This window comes from Scleropages formosus, chromosome 18 (assembly GCF_900964775.1).
Source record: "Scleropages formosus chromosome 18, fSclFor1.1, whole genome shotgun sequence".
NCBI classification, from domain to species: Eukaryota; Metazoa; Chordata; class Actinopteri; order Osteoglossiformes; family Osteoglossidae; genus Scleropages; species Scleropages formosus.
Genome location: NC_041823.1, coordinates 18,803,396 through 18,823,915, shown reverse-complemented (window position 1 = coordinate 18,823,915; position 20,520 = coordinate 18,803,396). Strand labels below are relative to the sequence as shown.

The 20,520-nt window shown below is 44.0% G+C and overlaps 2 protein-coding genes across 4 annotated transcripts; one reads left to right on the top strand and one right to left on the bottom strand.

Annotated features, from left to right (window-relative positions):
• Window positions 1–1,070: 1,070 nt before the first annotated feature.
• Window positions 1,071–8,646, top strand: cacng6b (calcium channel, voltage-dependent, gamma subunit 6b). Its single transcript, XM_018736408.2, has 4 exons — window positions 1,071–1,613; window positions 5,978–6,052; window positions 6,162–6,299; window positions 6,911–8,646. The coding sequence occupies exons 1-4, from the start codon at window positions 1,226–1,228 to the stop codon at window positions 7,129–7,131; spliced, it is 822 nt and encodes a 273-aa protein (XP_018591924.1). The 5' UTR covers window positions 1,071–1,225; the 3' UTR covers window positions 7,132–8,646.
• Window positions 8,647–10,846: 2,200 nt separating this feature from the next.
• On the bottom strand, window positions 10,847–20,520 carry cacng8b (calcium channel, voltage-dependent, gamma subunit 8b). Of its 3 annotated transcripts, XM_018735931.2 has the most exons (7): window positions 20,381–20,520; window positions 19,809–19,970; window positions 16,940–17,191; window positions 15,997–16,224; window positions 12,568–12,651; window positions 12,283–12,423; window positions 10,847–12,091 (listed from the first exon to the last, which is right to left on the bottom strand). In XM_018735931.2, exons 4-7 carry the CDS (start codon window positions 16,220–16,222, stop codon window positions 11,232–11,234), a joined length of 1,311 nt encoding a protein of 436 aa, XP_018591447.1. In that variant the 5' UTR covers window positions 16,223–16,224; window positions 16,940–17,191; window positions 19,809–19,970; window positions 20,381–20,520; the 3' UTR covers window positions 10,847–11,231. The 3 variants fall into 3 exon arrangements, with proteins under 3 accessions (XP_018591447.1, XP_018591456.1, XP_029116020.1); XM_018735940.1 differs by lacking the exon at window positions 19,809–19,970; XM_029260187.1 differs by lacking the exon at window positions 20,381–20,520 and having other exon boundaries at window positions 19,809–20,287.

Sequence of the window (20,520 nt, the reverse complement as noted above, 5' to 3'; positions counted from 1 at the left end):
TTAGTCCTACTATTTTCTTACGTAGGATTCGGCGCTCAGACTCGGGAGTTTGAGTGTCTGTTCTTCTCTCTCGTGTTATGTCATAAAAAAACACCTGCACTCCACTTGTGGCACTTGGTGTTTGCCTGGACGCTTTGCGCCGTTGGGCTCCTGGGGAGATAATTGATCTCTTCCACAATGGATGCCAGTTGTGCCAAAGAGACTTCCCGTCCAGCCATTTTGATAAGGGCAAAAAGTTGGCCGTCCCGCTCGCTCGAGCTGTGCGACTCCAGAGGGCTCGAGGACAGAGAGGCCGCTGCTGTCAACTCCCGAGTCCGTTACCCGGGTGTGTGGAGTTAGTGTCTCAGCACTTAGCGCCTGTGTGTCTCTTGGCTCCCCGTTGGGCGTGTGGTCGCCTGACTGTCATACTCTCAGCGCTGTATTACCAGCTGCCTTGCAGGCTGTGAGGATGACACACGCTCTCTCCAAATGTCTCCGACTGTGTCCAGCTGCCTGTTTCCGCCCCACCCGTCCATTTCAACTTAGCGTAGGACAGTCGAAACACGGAGCTGGGGAAAAACAAGCACTAATACCACTGCATTTCGTGGCGGCCTCCCTGAAACTTGCCACATTTAACCAGAAGAGAGGTGATCACTTTTGATAGGAATAAACCTTGAGCTCTTTGTGGATGAACTTCGTTCACTGAAGGTGTCTGATATTGTGGTGTCTCTCATTGTCTTTCAAGGTGTACAGCAACAGCTGCCCTGGTGTTGATGGTGCACCTCACCTCTGCCAGTATCTCTGCCCCCACCTGCCCTTTTCTCTCTTTCTGGACAGCTTCACCTCCTCCCACTGGACTTGATCCGTTTGCGTCCTCCTCCCTCCGCCCCCCTCCCGCCCCTTCCACCATTTCCCCCCCATCCTTCTGTCCCTGACCATCCATCCTCCTGTAGTCCTTGTTAACCCTTTTCCCATCCATGCTTCATCCATCCATGGTTTCATTTTTTTATTTCCATCGATAAATCTACAGCCAGCCCCTATCCTTTCCGATCACCCAAAATCTGCTCTCACATCTGTTTTCCACTGATACTTTACCTTCCATCTGATCTTCCTCTCTGTCCACCTCCAATATTTCCGTGAGGCGATCTCTCCGAAGAAGCCCACCTCACTCTGTCTCGCTACCTCACTCTTTTCTCGTGCCATCCTTTGCCCCGTTTCCGCTTTGGCGAACCTTGCGGAAGTTGCCATGTGGTCCAATTTTTTTATGCAGGAGGAGGAGGGCAGGGCAGCGGCGGCAGGGGTGGGTGGGGCTGGAGGAGGAGCCGGGGGGCATACAGGTGCAAAAGGGGTGCGTGGAGGTACGGGGAAGCGGAGGACGGGAAAGCCACAGATGAGTGACAGCCAAGAGGGTAAAATCAAGCTGGCCTTTTTCGTGGCCATCGTCGGGGTCACGCTCACTGTCTTGGGTGTGGGCACAGAATTTTGGGTGGAGCTGGCACCTCCCAAGACTTTTTTCGACAACAAGACATGCCAGGCGGCTCACTACGGGCTGTGGAAGGGCTGCGTGCGGACGCTGCGGGTGTCGGACATCGACCCTGACAGGGAGAGCTGTGGGCCTGCTGAACTTCCTGGAGGTGATTGCTTGTTGCCTGTCTTTTTCCTGGGATGTCACAGTAACTGGGCTGTTACTATGGTAACGATTTGCTGTCATGGCCTGTTCCATTCTTTCCCCATAATAACTCTAACATCCTTCCGAAAATCATTATCTTCATGGTCATTTTACCGTATTCCAGTTTGCTCTTTAAAGGCAAGATGGTGCTGTATGCTTCTCCATCAGAAATTTGTTACTAATTTGTTAGTGTGTCATCAAGTTTTAACTTTGGCTCAGACAGTCACACAAATTAGAACATCCAAACTGGATTTGAAATCAAACTATTCAAATGATTTTACTTGGCTGCTGGCAAACCCTAGAGGACAGCAGTGCTGACAGCTGTGTATAATTTCTGGCTTGAGTTTACAAATACAAGTCTGTTCATAACTCAGTTTGTTTGTAACTCCAAAGTCACTTTTGACCACATCACAATCAATAAAAGTTGAATAATATGTACTCCACTCGTGTTTAGGCTGTATAAATACAAAGACAGTCAGGAAAAAAACAATTTTAAAATATTGTTTAAATACTTCATAGGATTTCCATCCATTAATTTACAAAAAAAATGCATGACCAGTGCGGCGCCGCGGTGTGTGATGGTTGTCCGAGAAACAGGATGTAAGGCAGAGTACGCCATCTGATGTCATGCCACCGCATACACAAAAATTACTGAGAAAAACACAAACACCTTCAATGAAAATTGTTGACTGATTTGTCCCACAGACGTATGCAACATTCCTCATTTTGTTACTGATCATCAAAATCTGAAATACCATACAGGAGCTATAAACAGACTAAATAGAAGAAAGAACTCAAAAAAATTAGTGTCGAAACATGTCTTTTTCACTTCTCAACAGCCAGAAGTTTTAGAGAAAACAGAACAGTGAAGAAAATTAAATTAAAAATAAATATGTAAACTGGGTAACATTCATGTCCTTGCAAATTCGCAACTCGAATTCTTGTAACATGAGGTCCCAGCGTGTAGTCCGTGTACTGCAGCCAGGCAACGTTGTTACTCCATTTTACATTGAGAAACAATATATGCAATCAACGATGTAACATAAATGTTTATATGAATCTGAAAAAAAAGCTAAATTATTCTAGGAAGGTGATTAGGAACTGTCGATATTCGGATAAAGTTTTACGCGGCTACTCGTATGATGAACATTGATTCATGTGGTGGAAAGAAACAAACTAAGTGGACTTAAGAATCAAATTTCTGCATCTAAGTCTTTCTTTCTGCTAATGTAATGTACGCATTGTATTTTCTACGAGATGTACGTCGCTTTGCAGGAAAGCATCTGCTAAATGAATACATGTAAACCGGCAGGATGATTTACGAAACTGACGGTGCTTGATAGTGCTTCACTGAACACTGACCTGCTATCTGAGCTGAGTTGAAAAATGCGGTGTCTCATACTGAAGCACTGTTCCAGTAGAGAGCCCTCATGGGTAACAAGGCAAAGTGCTGCAAAGGGAGCAGACATTACTTAATGGAAACGGCGGACATGTGAATATTCGCTGCGGAATGTGCGATCGTACCTTGAGCTGTGAATGTCGGAGCCACTAACCTCCCTAACGTCTCTTTTATTGTAGTTACCGTGGCTGCTAAAAAGCCATTACAGTTGCATGCATTCCTGTTATTAAGAAGGGTGCAGCTTGAGGACCGGGAGGGTATTTAAGTGCAGTGCTTTGCCGTATTGCCAGCATGCCACGGTGTTAAAATAGACAGCCCACACAAGCTGGAGCTGCATGCATGAGTTGCACTTGTCCAGGCAGTTCCGTGGGTGTGGTGTAACCTAAGGATTGGTGCACTCAGGTTATGCTGTGATTTATACAGCACTGGTCAACCTTCAGTGGAACCAGAAATGTAGTAGATGTTAGACTTATCTTACAGTCCGTTTTAGGTTAGCAGTTATTGGTTTTAATAATTCAAAACTGCAAGAAAATCATATACTGTATGTGTGATGTAACACATTTATAGCATAATAATTAAATTACATTACGCTGCAACTGTGAACATAGCATCTGAGCACATGCAGTGCTTCCTCTATTGTAAATATTAAAGAATAGTATGCATAATTGAAATATATAATCACAGTAGAAACAGTACACATATTCTCGTAATCAAGTGTAAATATAAAAGTCTGGATAAAAAGCTACCGTACCTACTGATTAATTTGTACATTTAAAATACTTTGCAAAAGTGAAACAATTACAAACGGACAGAAACTGAATTAAAAATTCCGCGAGATGTTCTCAAATATACTTTTAGATCATGTGAAAAAATGTACCTCATTCCAAAAATACCTGAAATCTTTTGTTATAGAGCTTAAAAAATGTTTTAATATATTGTTTAGTTTTCCCATTAGTATTTTTCACCAATATATGTCATGTTTCATGAATATTTTGATAATATATTTGTGAATTTTCAGTTTTGGAAATCAGCTGAGAACTTTTACATTATTTGTAATATTTTTTAAAACATGAATAGGCATATTTTAAAGACATTTAGTAAATCTCTCCAAGACCTATAAATATTAAATACAGTAAATATATTTAATTCATAAATAAAAGCAAGTTAAATTTTTTTTTTGGATGACATAGTGAAAGGAAACTTTTAAATATTCACGAAATGTATATTTATCAAGTGTCTAAAAAGCATATGTATGTGTGCCTCCTAAATATTTTAATGAATATAATGTTTATTACTTTTTTTAGCATATAATTCTGCCCTGAATTTTTGTACCGGATGGTCCAACAGTTTGCAAGCGTATGACCGCCCCCAGCAGCACGACTAGGCGCTTCCCTAAACTACTTCTTTGTTAATAACAAGACACGATTAAATCCGTCTACAGATTTCTGGCTAGACTTTTTCTAATGACAGCAATTAACATTCCATTTAGTTTTTTCAGACATATTTACATTTAAAGGCTTAAACTTATTGTTCCTCTAAACAAACATGGTGGAATTGTGTGTGTTGATTATGCTAGGATTTCTTTCTTTAATATTTTGTACTGATATTTAGGAATTACACAGTGCATGGTCAACCATAATGGATATGTTCTCCAAACTGCGCTTCAGAAAGTGTCATAGGAACACCGAGTGCTGGAGTTACAGTAAGATGAAGTGTGACCGTTCTGCTCTGCAACTGGCCAATAAATGCTTTTTCCTGTGCGTGGCGCTCCCCTGGCAAAAGTAGATGACAATAATAAACAGGATCTATTCGCAGACTGAACTATTGCTGCCTGTCATGTCTCTACAAAAGCGCTCTTCTGCAACCGCATCACTTGCCCAGTGTGTCCACAGAATGACATGCATGCCTATTATGTACGTGATGATGAGGTGTAAATCTTGATAAGAGTGACACCAATTATACTTGTCTTGGAGCGTTTCACTGTGATCTACTCAAAAGGGGCAGAGCATGTCAGAATGCATAACTGTCCTCTGCGCAGATTTCGTGACGCGTCTTTTCTAAGGGGAAGCCGTGAATCCGTCATGAACGTCTCGGCAAATGAAGCTGTGCAAAGTTCTTGTGGTCAGGTTACTAACCGTCTGTTACCATGGTGACGATGCTCTAGACTTTATGTATTAAGAGCTATTTGCATAGGCCATTATACCTGTTTGTCGTCCGCCCTTTTGGCTCCGTGTGCATTTGATGCCCATATTTCCACAGCGAGTATGTCCACGGGATGTCCGTTTTACCTGTTCACAGATACTTACTAGAACAGCCAGCATCAGAGGTCTTCTGCGAAAGCTTTCCCTTTGGCCATGGATAATGGGGCTAAAACCTGTGTGTGCTTATTGCCTTTTACCGTGTCTGCGTGTCAATCAGTGCCTGCGCACACGTGTTGGGTGTGTGTGTGTGTGTGTGTGTGTGTGTGTGTGTGTCTCGTGTTCACCTGTCCCCGTTTGCTGTGTTCTACCTGCCTCCTCGCGAGCGTGTGCGCATGTCTGCGGAATAGTTGCACTGCCCATCTGGATTGCTCCGAGTCGTCGCCACAGAGCCTGTAGTGTTGCCAGTCATCACTATGCACTGCTAAAGCCGAGCGGAATTTGACTGCTTCACAGTTTTCGATCTAAATATAGAGGGAGAGACAGTGAGAAAGCAAGCAAGTGCGACAGAAAGTTAGGGTTAGGGTTAGTGTCTGTCTTATGCGGACCTGAGCGCGCCTCGCTCCGTCTTTCAGTCACGCATGTATGAGGGGCTCACCCTCTCCCCGTAAGTATAACTTTCAGCGCTATAAATAGGGAAGCGGCTTTAGGGAATGATGGGAAATTAAGTTTCCATTTTTTTTGACTGTCCGTGATTTCATGTAACCCCCCCCCCCCCCCTCCCTGCTTTAGAGTCAAACTGCACCTACTTCAAATTCTTCACTTCTGGAGACAATGCCGTTATTTTTAAGAGGACAACAACAAAAAGTGAGTCGCACCCCCCTTCGCCTCCCCGCGTGTCTGTTGGTGCTGCTGCTGCTGACCTTTGTGTGCGTGGACAGTGTGTGCGGTACTCAGAAGCGTCCCTGTGCCCCAGGTCTGAACATCGCTGCCGCTGTTCTGGCTCTGGTCAGTCTCTTCATGATGATCATGGGCTCCGTGTGCATCATCATGTCCCTCAGCAAGGGAGTGCAGTTCTTCCTGAAGCCCGCCTCGTTCTGTTTCACCCTGTCAGGTGAGACGTTGCCACGAACCGCGCAGTCCCCACGGGGTGCACAATTCAGTTTTTCGCATGAAGGAGCATTGCTTTGATGCATTTCGTGAGCCACATAAATTATTACTTTTAGAAACATAATTATTGTTAAAAATGATTGCCCTCACCAATTGGAGATGTTCAATAAGTCACTAGGGTAGTCATGGAATTGCCAGTCCATCACATGCACACACACACACACACACACACACACACACACACACACACTCACAAACATTACAAGTAATGCTGGATTCACCACTTCCCATGAAACACGTCTGGACTGTGGAAGGAAACCAGAGCACCCAGAGGAACCCACACGAACCCGGGAAGAACACGCAGACTCCACACGAGCTGAGTCGGGATCGAACCAAAGCAGCCGTTCCGTCGCCGCGCACTCATTTTTCCTAAAGCCGCGGTTTCGGAGGGAAAAAGTGTAGAGCGCATGTGTGGAGTAGCTGCTTTTCTCCCTTCGATGGGCACTGCCCGGCTGCCGGCCGTCTCGATCGAGCCTTTCTCTTTGTCCCACTGCAGCTCCGTAAGCCTGCTCCTCAGAGACCCTCACGTCCTCTAACTGTCCTTGTCCCTCACAGGCATCCTGGTCATGCTGACACTTATTGTCTTCCACCAGTCCGTTCTCGCCCTTCTGGACAGCGACCACTCTATGCCGCTACAACATGAGCTGTCGTGGTCAGTGGCCTGCGTGGGGTCGGCAGGTGCCATCCTCATCGTGGGTGGGGTCATCTTCCTCATGCTCTTTCTGCCATACAGTCCCTGGGAAAAGTGTTTTCCCCACCGTAGCAGCGCCACCTAGTGACCTGGAGGTGCAAAGTGACCGTAGATTAGTTTTTTATAGTGTGATTCCTCAAATTGGAAAGAGTTGGAAGAGCTGACTAACCGACTGACTGACTGACTGACTGACGGACAGGGACACGTTATATGAACTTAAACCGACCGCGAAACGACACTCTACGAAAGACTCAGTGGGGCAGAATGAATCTAAGGCTTGAACAAGCGGCTACACGTCCACAAAGAGCCCACGCCTGCAAAACAATGTCTTACGTCCATCCACGATCCATCACCTGTCCAACGAGTTATAAATATATTCATGGGCTGCAGTTATAACGTTGTCGATTTTTTCCACTATTTCTGAAAAACGAACAGATCCGCTGCCTGATTGCCCTGCGCTATCCGCGGAAAATGACATGGCAACGCTCAGATAAGATTTACCGCGTTACATTTAGATGAGGGAACGCTGCCGATGAAGCACAATGTGGTGTCCTTCCACGTGACGTGATTCAGCGATGAATCGTTTAGACCAGAAAAGCTGTGAAGTACTGCAGTTCTGGAGGAACGTGGCTGGAGGACATCGTCTTGGAACACTGACAGGGACAGACGCAGACGGCGACACGGAAAGACACCAAGACACAGAGCTGCAGTTCCGAACGAGCTGCACCAAAGCCTTAATGGAGAGTAAATGTAAGCCTTTTGTAAAAGTGTTTCTCATGTATTGTCTGTACAAGCCAATGCTCTAGATATTATCATACAGGTTTACATCTCGCTGTGTGCTGAAACGTGCACAAAACTGTATATAAATCTATATGTGTTTATACTTAATTTAAGGAGTGTGTGACTTTTCTATCGGATGTCCCAGAATCAGCCCTCTTTGGATCCGGAATGATATTTAGTTCCTTTTTATTTGCCGTCGTGTGTTTTTTTTTTGCCGTTGCTGGCAAAGAGTCCTGAACCTCTACAGCTGCCGTCTTCTGTACATCCTTGTGCCTTTGAGTCCCTGAATTTACTCATAAATTCAAAGTGAACTTGTTTAAACACGTCACATCGCTCACAAGTCTAATAAATTTCTTGGAAATTACGAAATTGAAGGCGGAATCCAATCATGACTTTCTCCACCGCTCTCTGTGCGTTTCAGCTCGTCCGGGAGGCACTTTTCCCGCTCTTTCGGCTTTTTAACGTCGCTCTAAAGTCTTTCTCTCTGTCTTTCTGTCGATGTCACTGTCGCTGCCCAGGCTGCCGGTCTTCCAGTTCACCCCGCGACACCGCAGCCTCCCCCATCCCCTCTTAAATTAGCACATTGCTCATGGGAGCACATAGTGCTGAAGCAGATGAGAAACATAACCCCTGAATTCAGAGTATGCCCCAGCACCACCCCATCTGCTCAAAACCCGCTTTCTCTCCTGGCACGCCCAACGTCAGTACCCTCTTCAGCCCGTATCTCACCCACCCACCCCACCGCCCCCCAGAATGGATGCTACCTGTTCGCCTTAGCCTATATATCTCATTTCACTTAATGCCCCCAGCCCCCTCTCTACCTTCTGCCTGTACCATGTTCACCTCTGCCCTCTTTCACCAGCCCTCTTCCTCGGGCAGCTGAAACGTGAACCACACCAGTTACACGACACTCTGCCCACACTGTATATATAGAAGTTTAACAGTTTACTGCAGAGACATGCTGACTCTTTACCTTAGTGTGTGTGTGTGTGTGTGTGTATACAAGCAAGGCGGCCGGTGGAGGAAGAGGCCTAATGAGGAGGTTCCCCATCCCCCCCAACCATGCTGCCCTAACCCTACCGTAACCCTAAACCTAACCCTAACCCTAAGGATGCCAAAGAAAATGCATCAAAAGATTCATTTTGAAAACGGTTTCTTCATACTCAGCCCGCTCTGATCTCCCCGCATGGAGCGTCTTCACTCACCTTTTTTTAACCTTCATTGAGTCATTTCATCACACAGCCGCAGAGGTGTAAGTGTATAATTGGACGTTACAGTGCAACTCTGGACTCTCGACATATTCTTTGGTTTTGATGCATTCGAATTTGAAATGACGTTGTAAAAGTTCACTGCTGTGTTTCAAACTAGAAATTTAACTGGACGTTAAGGTCAAATTGCCAGGCCCGCGGAGGGTAGCGTTGCCCTTGTGCGGTTTTCCCTGGCAGGTGGGGCGGGCTCTGCAGAGCCACTGGATCCTGTCTCAGTGTTTGTCCAGCAAACATGTTCCAGTCCAATAATCAAAGAAATGTCACTCAGTCATTTTAAAATGTGTTCCTAAACGCGCCCACAGACTAACATGTGACCATGAAGTGATGTGGGTGATATTTAAAAATAGAAGCACACACATTCCTCTCTGACTCCCTGATTCTCTCCTATGCATGCTGCACCTCTTCATCTCAGCAACTTACACCTTTCTGCATTGTTTTACTTTTCCTGCAGCGAAATAAGCAATAATGTCCTCTGCATTTCCACGCAGGCACTTAGTGCTTATTTCAGAAAATATTTTAGCGTATTGTTCGAGACAGTTTCTTAAATTATTGAGCTATACCAGCATAGAAATATCCAATGTATGTTAACACCTATGCATACCATATGTGTGTGTTACAAACTGCATAGTGAACGAGTATTATTTACTGTAGAATTGCAGTTTGGATCCAGACATATGGACAGAGTCCATAAAATAACAACACACAAGCAGAATATGGAATTCACTGAACTGCTGATACACTGAAGACCTGGCGAAATCACAGTGAAGGTTCACAGGTGACTGTTGAATATTATGTTTAATATTGTAGTAATATTGCTTATATAACAGGAAATAATTAACAGAAATACACCCCCATTAGCTTGAGTTCCAAACTGACCTCCTACTGTACATATGCTTTGACCAACAGAGAATTTATATATTCATATAGAGTATACATTTATACATTAGAATATAAATATAGTCATTGTCTGAAATCAGGTTATTTCACATTGCTTTTCAATTATTACAGTTCAGTTTTTTTTCTGCCAAAGTCTTGCTGTATTTGAGACTGTTCTCCTATTATAAATGATACATTTGGCTTCTCACTGTGTCGGCAGAAAGATATGATTTTTAGTTCACATTTATGGCAAAAACCAAAAATCAAGAGTAATTTGGAATCATAACAAGAATAATACAATTGCTACTACTCATAGGAAAATTAATAGCTAAAATAGATAAATATAAAAATCATAGGTACAACACTTGTGTGGTCACTTACAAAATTTGATGTCAGACACTTTAAATCAACAGAAATTAAGATAAAAACTGTTTAGATTTCTTCGTCAACTGAAGTAAAGTAAAAAAAAAAAACAAAACATAATAATAATAATAGTAATAAGAATAATAATAATAATAATAATAATAATAATAATAATAATCATCATCATCATCTCTCAATCTCTCACTCATATAAACACACCAAACACTCATAGTAATGACATCATTAGATTTTGTGTCACTGTGCAAGCGGTTTACATCCTTTGAACATTTTAAATATTAAAAAAGTAATAAAAACTACTATCTTGAAAAAATAATATTGCAAACAATGAGCAGCTTAGCAATAACTATTGCAATAACAACAGTATGATTATATTCAATACAATCTATGGTTATAAAGCACTAAAAATAAATAAATGTGTATTTTATTAATAGTACAACACAATAATAATTGCAAGTAATTAAAAAAGATACTCCAAATATTACGGTAGCCATACAGGAAATTAACTAAAGATTTTTTAATAAAACCGTAGAACATTGTGATGGTTATTACCTTTTGCAATACCGAACGATTTTTTTTTTTTTCTACTGTCATGGACACGGAGCAGTGGTTCCCAAATTTCTCCTAGGAGGCGTCCAGCCGTTCCATACATTCCCTCCATTCCACCTGCGGCACAACTGACTCAGCAGATCAAGTCAGCATCAAGATCTGATTCGCTGAATGAGTTGTGCTTTGGGAACCAGCAATGCAGAGCATGAATCAAGCTGGGAGACAGAGACAATATAGACTGCAGCTTCTTCCCTCCACACGCGGCCTTTCTCTGTCCTCCATTACTACCCTTTACGACATCACCGGCGCCTCCACTCATCTACCGCCCACCCTACACTGGCGTGGTCTTCCTATTCAGGGTGTTGGAATTGGAGGTCTCCCTCTCTCTTTCTACTTTGCCTAATCTATCCAAAGTACCCACTGCCCTCTCCCTCTCCACTGTGGAGGTGGACAGCGGAGGGGGCTGGGGGGGTGGGACAGAAGAGGCAGAGGAACTGGGAAGAGGGGTGTTGGAGGCAGAAGAATTCTGAGCCAGTGTGGGGTTGTTAGCCTTTGACTTGGACAGCGAGGGCAATGTGCCGCTGAGCATCGCCCCCCCTGTACCGCCCCCTTCCTTTGGAAAACAGTTATGCAGCTGGTAGAGGGTGGCCCGGTCCACTGTCCCATACATGGGCGCTCCTCCCATGCCACCCAAGCCCGCCAGTTTGGAATCCCTCCCAAGGGTGTACATCGAGATGTCACCCCCTAGCGTGGAATGCGAATGTGAGTGGGGGTTCGGCAGAGTGGCAACGGAGTAAGGCCCTGTCGGCCCCGGAGCAAGCGGGGCAGGGGGGGCCAGCCCAAAGTTCTTTCCCCCACCCACAGGGGAGGGGTCGCGGGAGCGGGAGGGGTCGGTGGAGCGCGAGCTGGAGCGTGAGCGGTGTCGGAAGCGGTAGCTGGGAAGCCGCAGCATGGCGTGGGTGGTGCTCTTAAAAAGGTCGGTGCGCGAGCGGCAGCGCAGCTCCTTATTCTTTTCAATGTAGATGTTGACGGCCAGAACGCCCACCATCTCCGCCAGGATGAAGGACAGACCGCCAAAGTAGAAGGACCAGCCATAGGAGTAGTGCCACTTCTTGTCCTCATCTTTCTTGGGGGAGATGTCGCCCAGCGCTGCCGAGATGTACACTATTACCCCAATGATGTTGCTGAGACCTAGGCGGGTGGGGGGGTGAGGCAACAAAGAGGCACCAAAATACAGCATTAACGACACAAGGTGACTTGGAGGATGCTCAAAAGTCGGTCAGAAGGTTCAAGCAGGTGAGGCAGCACGGAGTGTGAAAGGAACAGTGCGCAGAAGGACACAAACAAAGAGGTGAGGGGCCCTCCAATATCTGGGAAGTTACCTGCAGCCACAAAGAGAATGCCCGCTCCCAGTATTATGTTTCTCTTGCTTTTGTAAAAGCGGCTGGCGGCAATGCACACGCCACCCGTGAGTAGAAGGATAGCACTAAGGATAGGGAAGATACTGGAAGCTCGAACCACACCTGCACAAGCGACAAAGGGAAAGGTGACATAAGGTATAACACGTGGAAGAAAACAGACATAATCTCTTCTGTTTGACCTCTGCATGTCCATATCACTCCAGTCCTCTTGCTACTAAGCTTTTATTGATCTCCCACCAGTCTTACGCAAAAGGTATTCCGCCCCATCGTGGTCATAGTCAGCATCTTCAGGGAAATGATTGATCTGTGAGCATACGCCTCTTTTCAGCCCTAGGAAAGGGGAGGATATGGGATCAGAAGCAATGACTATAGTATTGATATTATGAACAGTATCCTGAGAAGCTGATTTAAAGTATACAGGCTTCCCTCACATAACAAGAACAAATCTGCTCGTAGGGTGAATTCTTGTAAAACAAACTCGTAGTTACCATGAATTTAAATGGGAATAATAAATAATGCATTCATGAGCCACAAAATAATGGAAAAGCCTTTATGCAGTTACTCATGTGATGTAGACTGATTCATATGGTGGAATCTGAGAAAGTGACTGTACTCTAGAATCACTTGTCTGCATCCAAATGTCTCCTTCTGTTGATGTAAAGCACCCATTGTACTGTTCTCTGAGATGTACATCACTTTCGAGAAAAGGGTCTCCTAAATGAATACATGTAAATGTAAATGCAAAACGTTCCCCATTTCTCTCCATACATTAAAAATTATTGCATAATCTTTTAAACACAGGAAAATTCAAATACAATAGCAAATCCAGAATATCAAAGCACTACAGTACTACTGTAATCTCTTGAAACACTTGCAATTCCTCTCTGCTGAGATATACAAGTGCCATTTGCAATAAATTAACAGCAAATCTTATAGCATAAAGTGATGTGTAATTATATTGTCTTTCAAGAAAATTCTCCGCAGTTTATCATTTACCGTCAAGTTTTAAATTGATAGGCAAGGCCTTCCTTTGCCGTTTTGCCTTTTTAACATTTTAGTACTTCTTTTAGGAGCTTATTCTTGTAAGAGGTAATAGATGGGTTACACTATGATAAAAAAGTCACAAGATTTCTGCGATGCTTGCGAGCAGATGCATGACAACAAGACAACTGAGTTGTGCCGCAGAAGCCATGCTATGCTCAAGGAGGACGGTTGCTCGCCTTGCATCATATTCCACCTTGCTCCTGTTTTGAGCTGAACTTTCTGCTCTCTTAAAGCATTTCCTGTAAACGTAAATTGATAGCTCCTTGTGCAGTTTTAGGGGTTCGAACGAAATGGGCTCGTAAGTGCGAGTTCACGTAATGTGAGCGTTTGTTATATGAGGAAAGACTACATACGTATAATTCCGCTGTACTGCTTGACTGCATACAAGAGGACATTGGTATTTAATGAGGGAGAGAGGCTTAAACAAGATTAATATGACATTTCATACGCATACGGCTGGACGCATGCTTTACCGAGCCGGATAAAATGAATTTGGTGAAATGTATAACTGCAGGTTGAACACGTAATGACACAGATGGTTGTCTGATTGTCTTTTCATATTCACTCATACTACACTTTAACTAGGCAAATCAAAAGCCATTCAGTTTAGCTTGCAGTCTTACAGTAAAACTCCGGCCTGAATCTTTGCATTTCTAACGTTTTTTTTCATATATATCTAAAGAGACGTCCAGAATTTCAGACTGGTTAAAACCAGCGTAAGCACTAAAGCAGTTAAAAGTGTGTCCGAGAGCAGAGGTAGAATGCTGAACTTGTAAATACAGTTTATTTTTATGTTCCGGCGAGCCATATAATTTAAACACGCATCAAAAAAGTGAATGCATAACATAGCTGAAGCACAGAGTGTGCACGGAATTTCAATTAACGTGGAAAAAACAAAGAACCCGTTCGGGGGGAAGAAAATGAAGCATTTTGTCATATCTACCTACAGCAGCATTTTCAGACACTGCATGTTTCCGAAAGTGAAAAAGACTTTTTGGCATAATAATACTGCACCTTAGGAACAGTCTGCTATTGTGAATGTCAGATTTCATAACATGTGCTATAAATGACACAGTTTTTAATTTTCTCACAATTCTGTCATGTCCTATCAACATATACAACTGTCTTCCTCGAACTGCTCTTGCACTCATCGGCGTCCAAATATGGAGACAGAAGTATAAATACCCCAATTGAGTCTTGAGGATCTATTGCAGACAGACAGACGGACTATGATGACAGCATGACTGGTGTTGTTGGATGGATGTAGAAAATGATGAGCTCATGAGACACAGACGAAGAAAGAGATGGATAAGTGCCAAGGTCTTTTTCTATTAGAAGTCCATAGCAATTTCTGCAAGAAAAAGATGGAAAACACAAAAGGGGGTGTCACTTCAGCCCAAGACACTAGATCTATTATGCGCACCATTTTCGCTCTGCATTGTGTCTCTTGTCATTTCGTCGCAAAGCTTGTAAAGCTCGCTCAAACCAAAACGGACTCGGTTTCATCATTCCTTTACCGAAAAATATGGGCAGAATACACACCAGCGATCTGATTCTGAACGCAAACAAAAAAAAAAAAAAAAAAAATAGCACTGCATAGTCAACGTGCATCGTCCACCTTGTCTAGATAATAATCCAGGCTCTAAACGCTAAAAAAAAAACTGCTCTCCATTTGGCGTTCGGCCCCAAGCTGGCATATATGTGTTTTGATGAGAACCGTAGGATTAGATGACTACCGAATATGAACATTTATTAGGAAATAATAAAATCAAGGTGGCAAAACGGCCTGAATCGCCCTCATTCGACGCAATCTCAGTACCGTATCTGGAAAGTATCTAGTGATTTAAGGATAACTTGTTGCATTCCGAGAGACGGCTAATAAAAAGCAAGGTAAAATCCGGCAGCGATTACTTGCATTCAAGTTGGTTCTCATGTAATATTTGCGAAATCTCACGCTTGCATTCGTGCACATAGGCAGCGCCGAAGGAGACTGTAACGTGGCTCTTATTATTTGAGAAGTTACTGTCGCAGCACGCTCCCGCACTCGCGTGATCTCCGCTTCTTCTGCTCCGTCATATTCTGGGCACAATCTCACCAGCTTTGATCGGGGCCGCTTAGCATCGGTCACGCTCAAATGGCAAAAAGCGCTCAAGCGTAAGAGCAGTTATTCCCCCAGACAGCCACGGCAAGGTGCGGTAACTAGACAGCCATCTTGGCTCAGCCCGTAATTGAAATCAAGCGCACTTGACCTCTAAACTGATCCAAAAGAGCAGGGCTGCGCTTGACAGGCAGCGAATGCTGCAGCTTCGACCGAAGACAAAAGCTCTCTCACGCGGCGGCGTGTCGTACCAGACGTTTAGGAGGAAGGCTAATTCAGCTGCTATCACCATTTCTATACAAACCGTCAAGATGGAAGACTTCATTAGCACAATATCTTATCTAATCTGACAAATCCATTTTCTCAGCTGCCGGTAAAATAGGGAGCGAACGCTGACGAGACGCGCTATTCTCTGGTCCCTGAAACGTCCTGGATGCCGGTGTCCGCGGGATGCCATCTTGGCTCAAACTCCCCATTAAATCCCATGAAGTCTCCACGTAGCCTCCTGCGAGGAAGCAAAAATGGCCTCTGACCTTCCAAGCAACAGATCCTCCAGAGGCCAGAGTGAGTGAGAGCACCTGGGTCCTTCTTGTCCTTGTTGTGCGTGTCATCCTGAGAGGAATTGGCGGTGCTATTGCAGATGAAGGCACGGGCATAAAGCCAGTAGTCTGTGCCGATAGCTACGGTCATCAAGCCGAAGGCCGCAAAGGCCCCGACTATGGTGAGCAAGATCTGGATCCCCTTCTCACACCAGACCATGCCTACGAGATACAATCGAAGCGGAACAAACAAAGAGCATGAGATGATGTAGCTGTGGAGAATAGCGTACAAACAGGATCTCCCCTAACAAAAAAAAAACATTTCAAATGTTTAGAAAAAAAATATCACACATCTGAGACATGATGTTCCTGCTGATTTCAGAACGGTGCACAGCAGTGAAAATCTCATCCAAACGGACTATGTAACAAGTAACACAATTCTGTCCATTATGTGTATACTGCAAGAAAAAGTAACTTTGCCGTATGATTCTTACATGCAAATACGCCTACGGGTACAACGTCCTGAGACCAAGCGAAAAAGTTTTTTATGATATACTTCTAGGATTTGCAGGATGCTGTCCAAGCTGTACCCCAAAAACGTGGTATTATTGAAAGCATACAATGTTCCGCATAAGGTGCGTTCACACTGAGCATTTTAGCGTCTACCAAGGTACACTTATCAACGAATGTCCTCCAAAGTGGACAACAGTTGGTAGCTGAGTCTCAGGAGGGTAAACAACTAAGCAAAAAAACAGGATATCTGGTTTTTCCACAGAAAATGTTCTTCTTAGTCCTACAGGAGTTTGCCTGTAACAAATAATTGTTTTTTAACCCAGTGTAACCTTATGCGCTACGTTAAAGTTCAACCATACAAACATTGACTTTTCCGGCAAAAGAAAAAGGCGCCACAAAATTCCGTTCTCCTTACGGTCATTACCTCCAGGTGAATTTCTGCCTTTCCCCTCAATTTTGACTGCTTTTCTGGCCTTGTCAGTGCAGAATGTGCTGTCCCTTCAATCCGGGCAACATCCATCGACTGTATCCCCTCCTCTCTCTTTCTCCTTTGCTCTTCTTCAATCTCTAACTTTCTGTCCCTCCTTCATGCAGACCTCAGAAAATATTCAGTCCTTCTTGTTGTCACTTTTCTTTACTTAAATGCGATTTTCGCTGCCGGCTTCATAGCCAATTCCTAAAAATAAATGTAAAAATAAACAAGTAAAAAGGGACAACACTGCTTTAAATGAATGATTTTTATCTCTTAACATAGCAGCATACAAAAGCGAGAAAAGACATTTTGTTACAAAATATGCACTGAAAATAACAGTGTAGACACTGTATAAAGGAATACAGAGAGTGAGAAAAAGAATTAGGGAAGGGGAGGAGAGAGTTCTATTTTGTTACCATGGCAACACTGAATTCCAAAGCCTAGATCAAAATAGAGAAACTGATTGAGAGAAAAATGTTATTGGGGCAAATTTAACTTAGATTACGTAGAAAGAACCAGATTTTAGAATGACACGAACATTACCGCACTGTATTGGGTTATACAATATTTTAAAATGTTGCATGCATCAGTTATTGAGATGGAAAACATACTGGTATTTTTTTATTTTATTTTCTTATATTTCATGCTATTTTTTCACTGTTTAGGAGGACATACTGCGCTTAAATAATTTATGTAATTTTTCTCAAGCAAAGCAACAGTATTCAAGACGAGAACTGTGTAGACTTTCATATTAATATTGTATAATGCAATATGTTACTATAATCAAAATGTGTCACATTATATTTGCTTGGCAACAGTACAGTAATGTAAAATAACACTGTGTGCTGTACAGCACGATATCCTGAAACTACATGTTTCAAATGTACGTGTGTGACTAAGGTGGCCACATCACTCCGGATCACAGGCAGGGAGTTACAGCATCCGTCATCTACCGACGTCTATGACATGTGAACAATATGGATCAACGTCCAGATACGTGGGGCACTGCTGAGAGAAGCACCCCGAGAATGAAAGACAGAGACGTCCTTTCAAACTGCTAAATTATGTCACATCAATAGCACAGTGTGTCGCAATTGCCTTTTCAACAGCATTTGATGCTTGGTGAGTGGCCTATGGTGTTAAAATGAAGATCTTCGATACCTGATCCCTGTGTACTTTATCGCAGTTTTTTCGTGAAAGATTTTGACTGCAGTCAGTTTTAGGATATGGAGGATATAGTAAAATGGTAAAAAAAAAAAAAACAATGATTATTTTAGGACCTCACAACACTAAGACATTGTAATAACCACAGTGTTTGGAGACTGAAGGCAAATCACATGATAGGATGGTTTTAGTTTAATGCAAGCCTGCCATCATCGGAACACTTAATATGATACAATATCATACAATAAAAACACTATAAATAAGAATTACAGTCATCATTTGGCATTCAAGTGAAATACGAAGCAGCCTGTGCACATTTCGAACAGAGAGCACAATGTGCCACCCTTTAGTGTCCTAACAATAGAGTTAGTTGAGTTCAGTAGATGGCAATGTGGTTAAAGCACCTGTCTTACAATCAGCAGAACATGGGTTTGAACCCTCACCCCTTATCTAGCAGCTTTGATGAAGACATCCACCCAAAATTGTTCCAATAAAACTACTCTGGTGAATAAACAGCTGAACAATTTTAAGCAGCTCAGTAGATAAATGCAAGACTGTAAGGTGCTAAATAAAGAAAACAGTCCGCAAGATTAACAAACAAGAATAAAGGCAGCCGATGCTGCGGAGGACAAGGCTGCTGTCTTTGGTCCTGAAGGTCACGGGTTTGAACTCTGCCTGTCGGGGCCCTCAAGCAAAGTGTTTACCCTAAATTGCCCTAGTGAAATACCCCAGCTGTATATCACGGGTGGGTAACTGTAGGTGGTTTTGGTAACATTGTAAGTCGCTTTGGAGAAAAGAGTCAGCGACACAAGTAAGTGTAAAGTCGAGCTGAAAAAAGGGCAGCAAAAACATCAACAAGTATGTTTCGATTTTCTTAGAAGAAGATGCGGAGAATACGGCTACGCTCAGCATCTTGTTGACCTTGTGCTGCCACTTTACAGGAGGAGGTGCTTTCAGGAGAGTGCAGAAAGCACTGACTGTGTGTGTGTGTGTGTGTGTGTGTGTGTGTGTGTGTGTGTGTGTGTATCAGGGGGTGCACACCGACAGAGGGGCTCTGAGGGGCCCACGGTTCAACAGCCACTGTACCACAACAAGTGGAAGCCTTGAGCGCGCGCGCGCGCACACACGCGCGCACACACACACACACACACACACACATTGACATTTTACAGCGCAATGTACGACTGAAAATGGACGTCCTGTCTTATATGGACCATAGTCCTATATAGTGCTCTGCCGCCGCTCACTTCACACACAAGAATATCGCTCCTACACTCACTACACATTTTATATAACGCGCACACCGCGTACTAAATTAGTGTTAAATAATTCATTTATGCGCGCGAACTCCGTGGTCATTTGCATATTAAATATACATTCGTTTTCCTTTCTCCTACTAGTATGGTAAATATCATGTCCGAAATAGTTGATTATTATATACCTATGTGTTTGTATGCACCGGTCAAAGGAATAAACGGTTTGTTATCGGTAGTAGTGCGGAGTTATTCATATGACTGGTTTGTTTTGTTATAAAACCGAGTAACTGCATCGAAGAGTAAACAGAGGTCCATTCAATTCATGCGTTTTCAACCGTCTGAGTTCTGAGACAACAATGTGCAGCAATAAATTATTTAAAAAAAAAAAAAAACATTCTTACCTAGACAGCGAATTTTTGTTGCCTTGATGAAGAGCGGTGGACTTCGGCAGAGAGAGAGAGAGAGAGAGAGAGAGAGAGAGAGAGAGAGAGAGAGAAGGGGGGGACCGGGGGCAGGACTGAGTGAAGAAAAGGGGGATCGAGCCCAAATCCGACGGAATATAACTGGCGCAAGAAAAAAAAAATTATTGTTAATTGAGGAGTATCTTCAAAACTGCAAACAGGAGGGGACACACCAGCCGAACGCCGGATATATAGTATACAAATATGCACGCGCGTCTGCGCGGATCTGCCGTCATGCAGTCTATATCATGTGCGCGCGCGCGCACTCCGCCGGAATACGCGCTCCCGCTACCGCTCGCGTTCGCTTCCGTGCCCTTTAGCTGTGCCTCACAAACGGAGAGCCCGGCATTAGCAAGTCGGCGCGTCCCTGGAAGAAGGCGGCCGCGAAGGAAGTGTGTGTGTGTGTGTGCGCGCGCGCGCGCGTAGTAATGTCACGATCGCTCATACACAGAGACACACACACGCACAGACACACACACACACGCTCGCGCCCTGTGGCCCCCTGTGTTTACCTGCCGCTGGGAGTCGCCGGTCGCGGAGCCGCCGCTCAGTCCCCATTGGCGCGAGCGCAGCGTCGCCTCTCCCTCCTTTGCGAGCAAATGCGGCTTTTTCGCCTTTTGGAAGGAGCACAGTGTTTGCCGCACTCTGTACT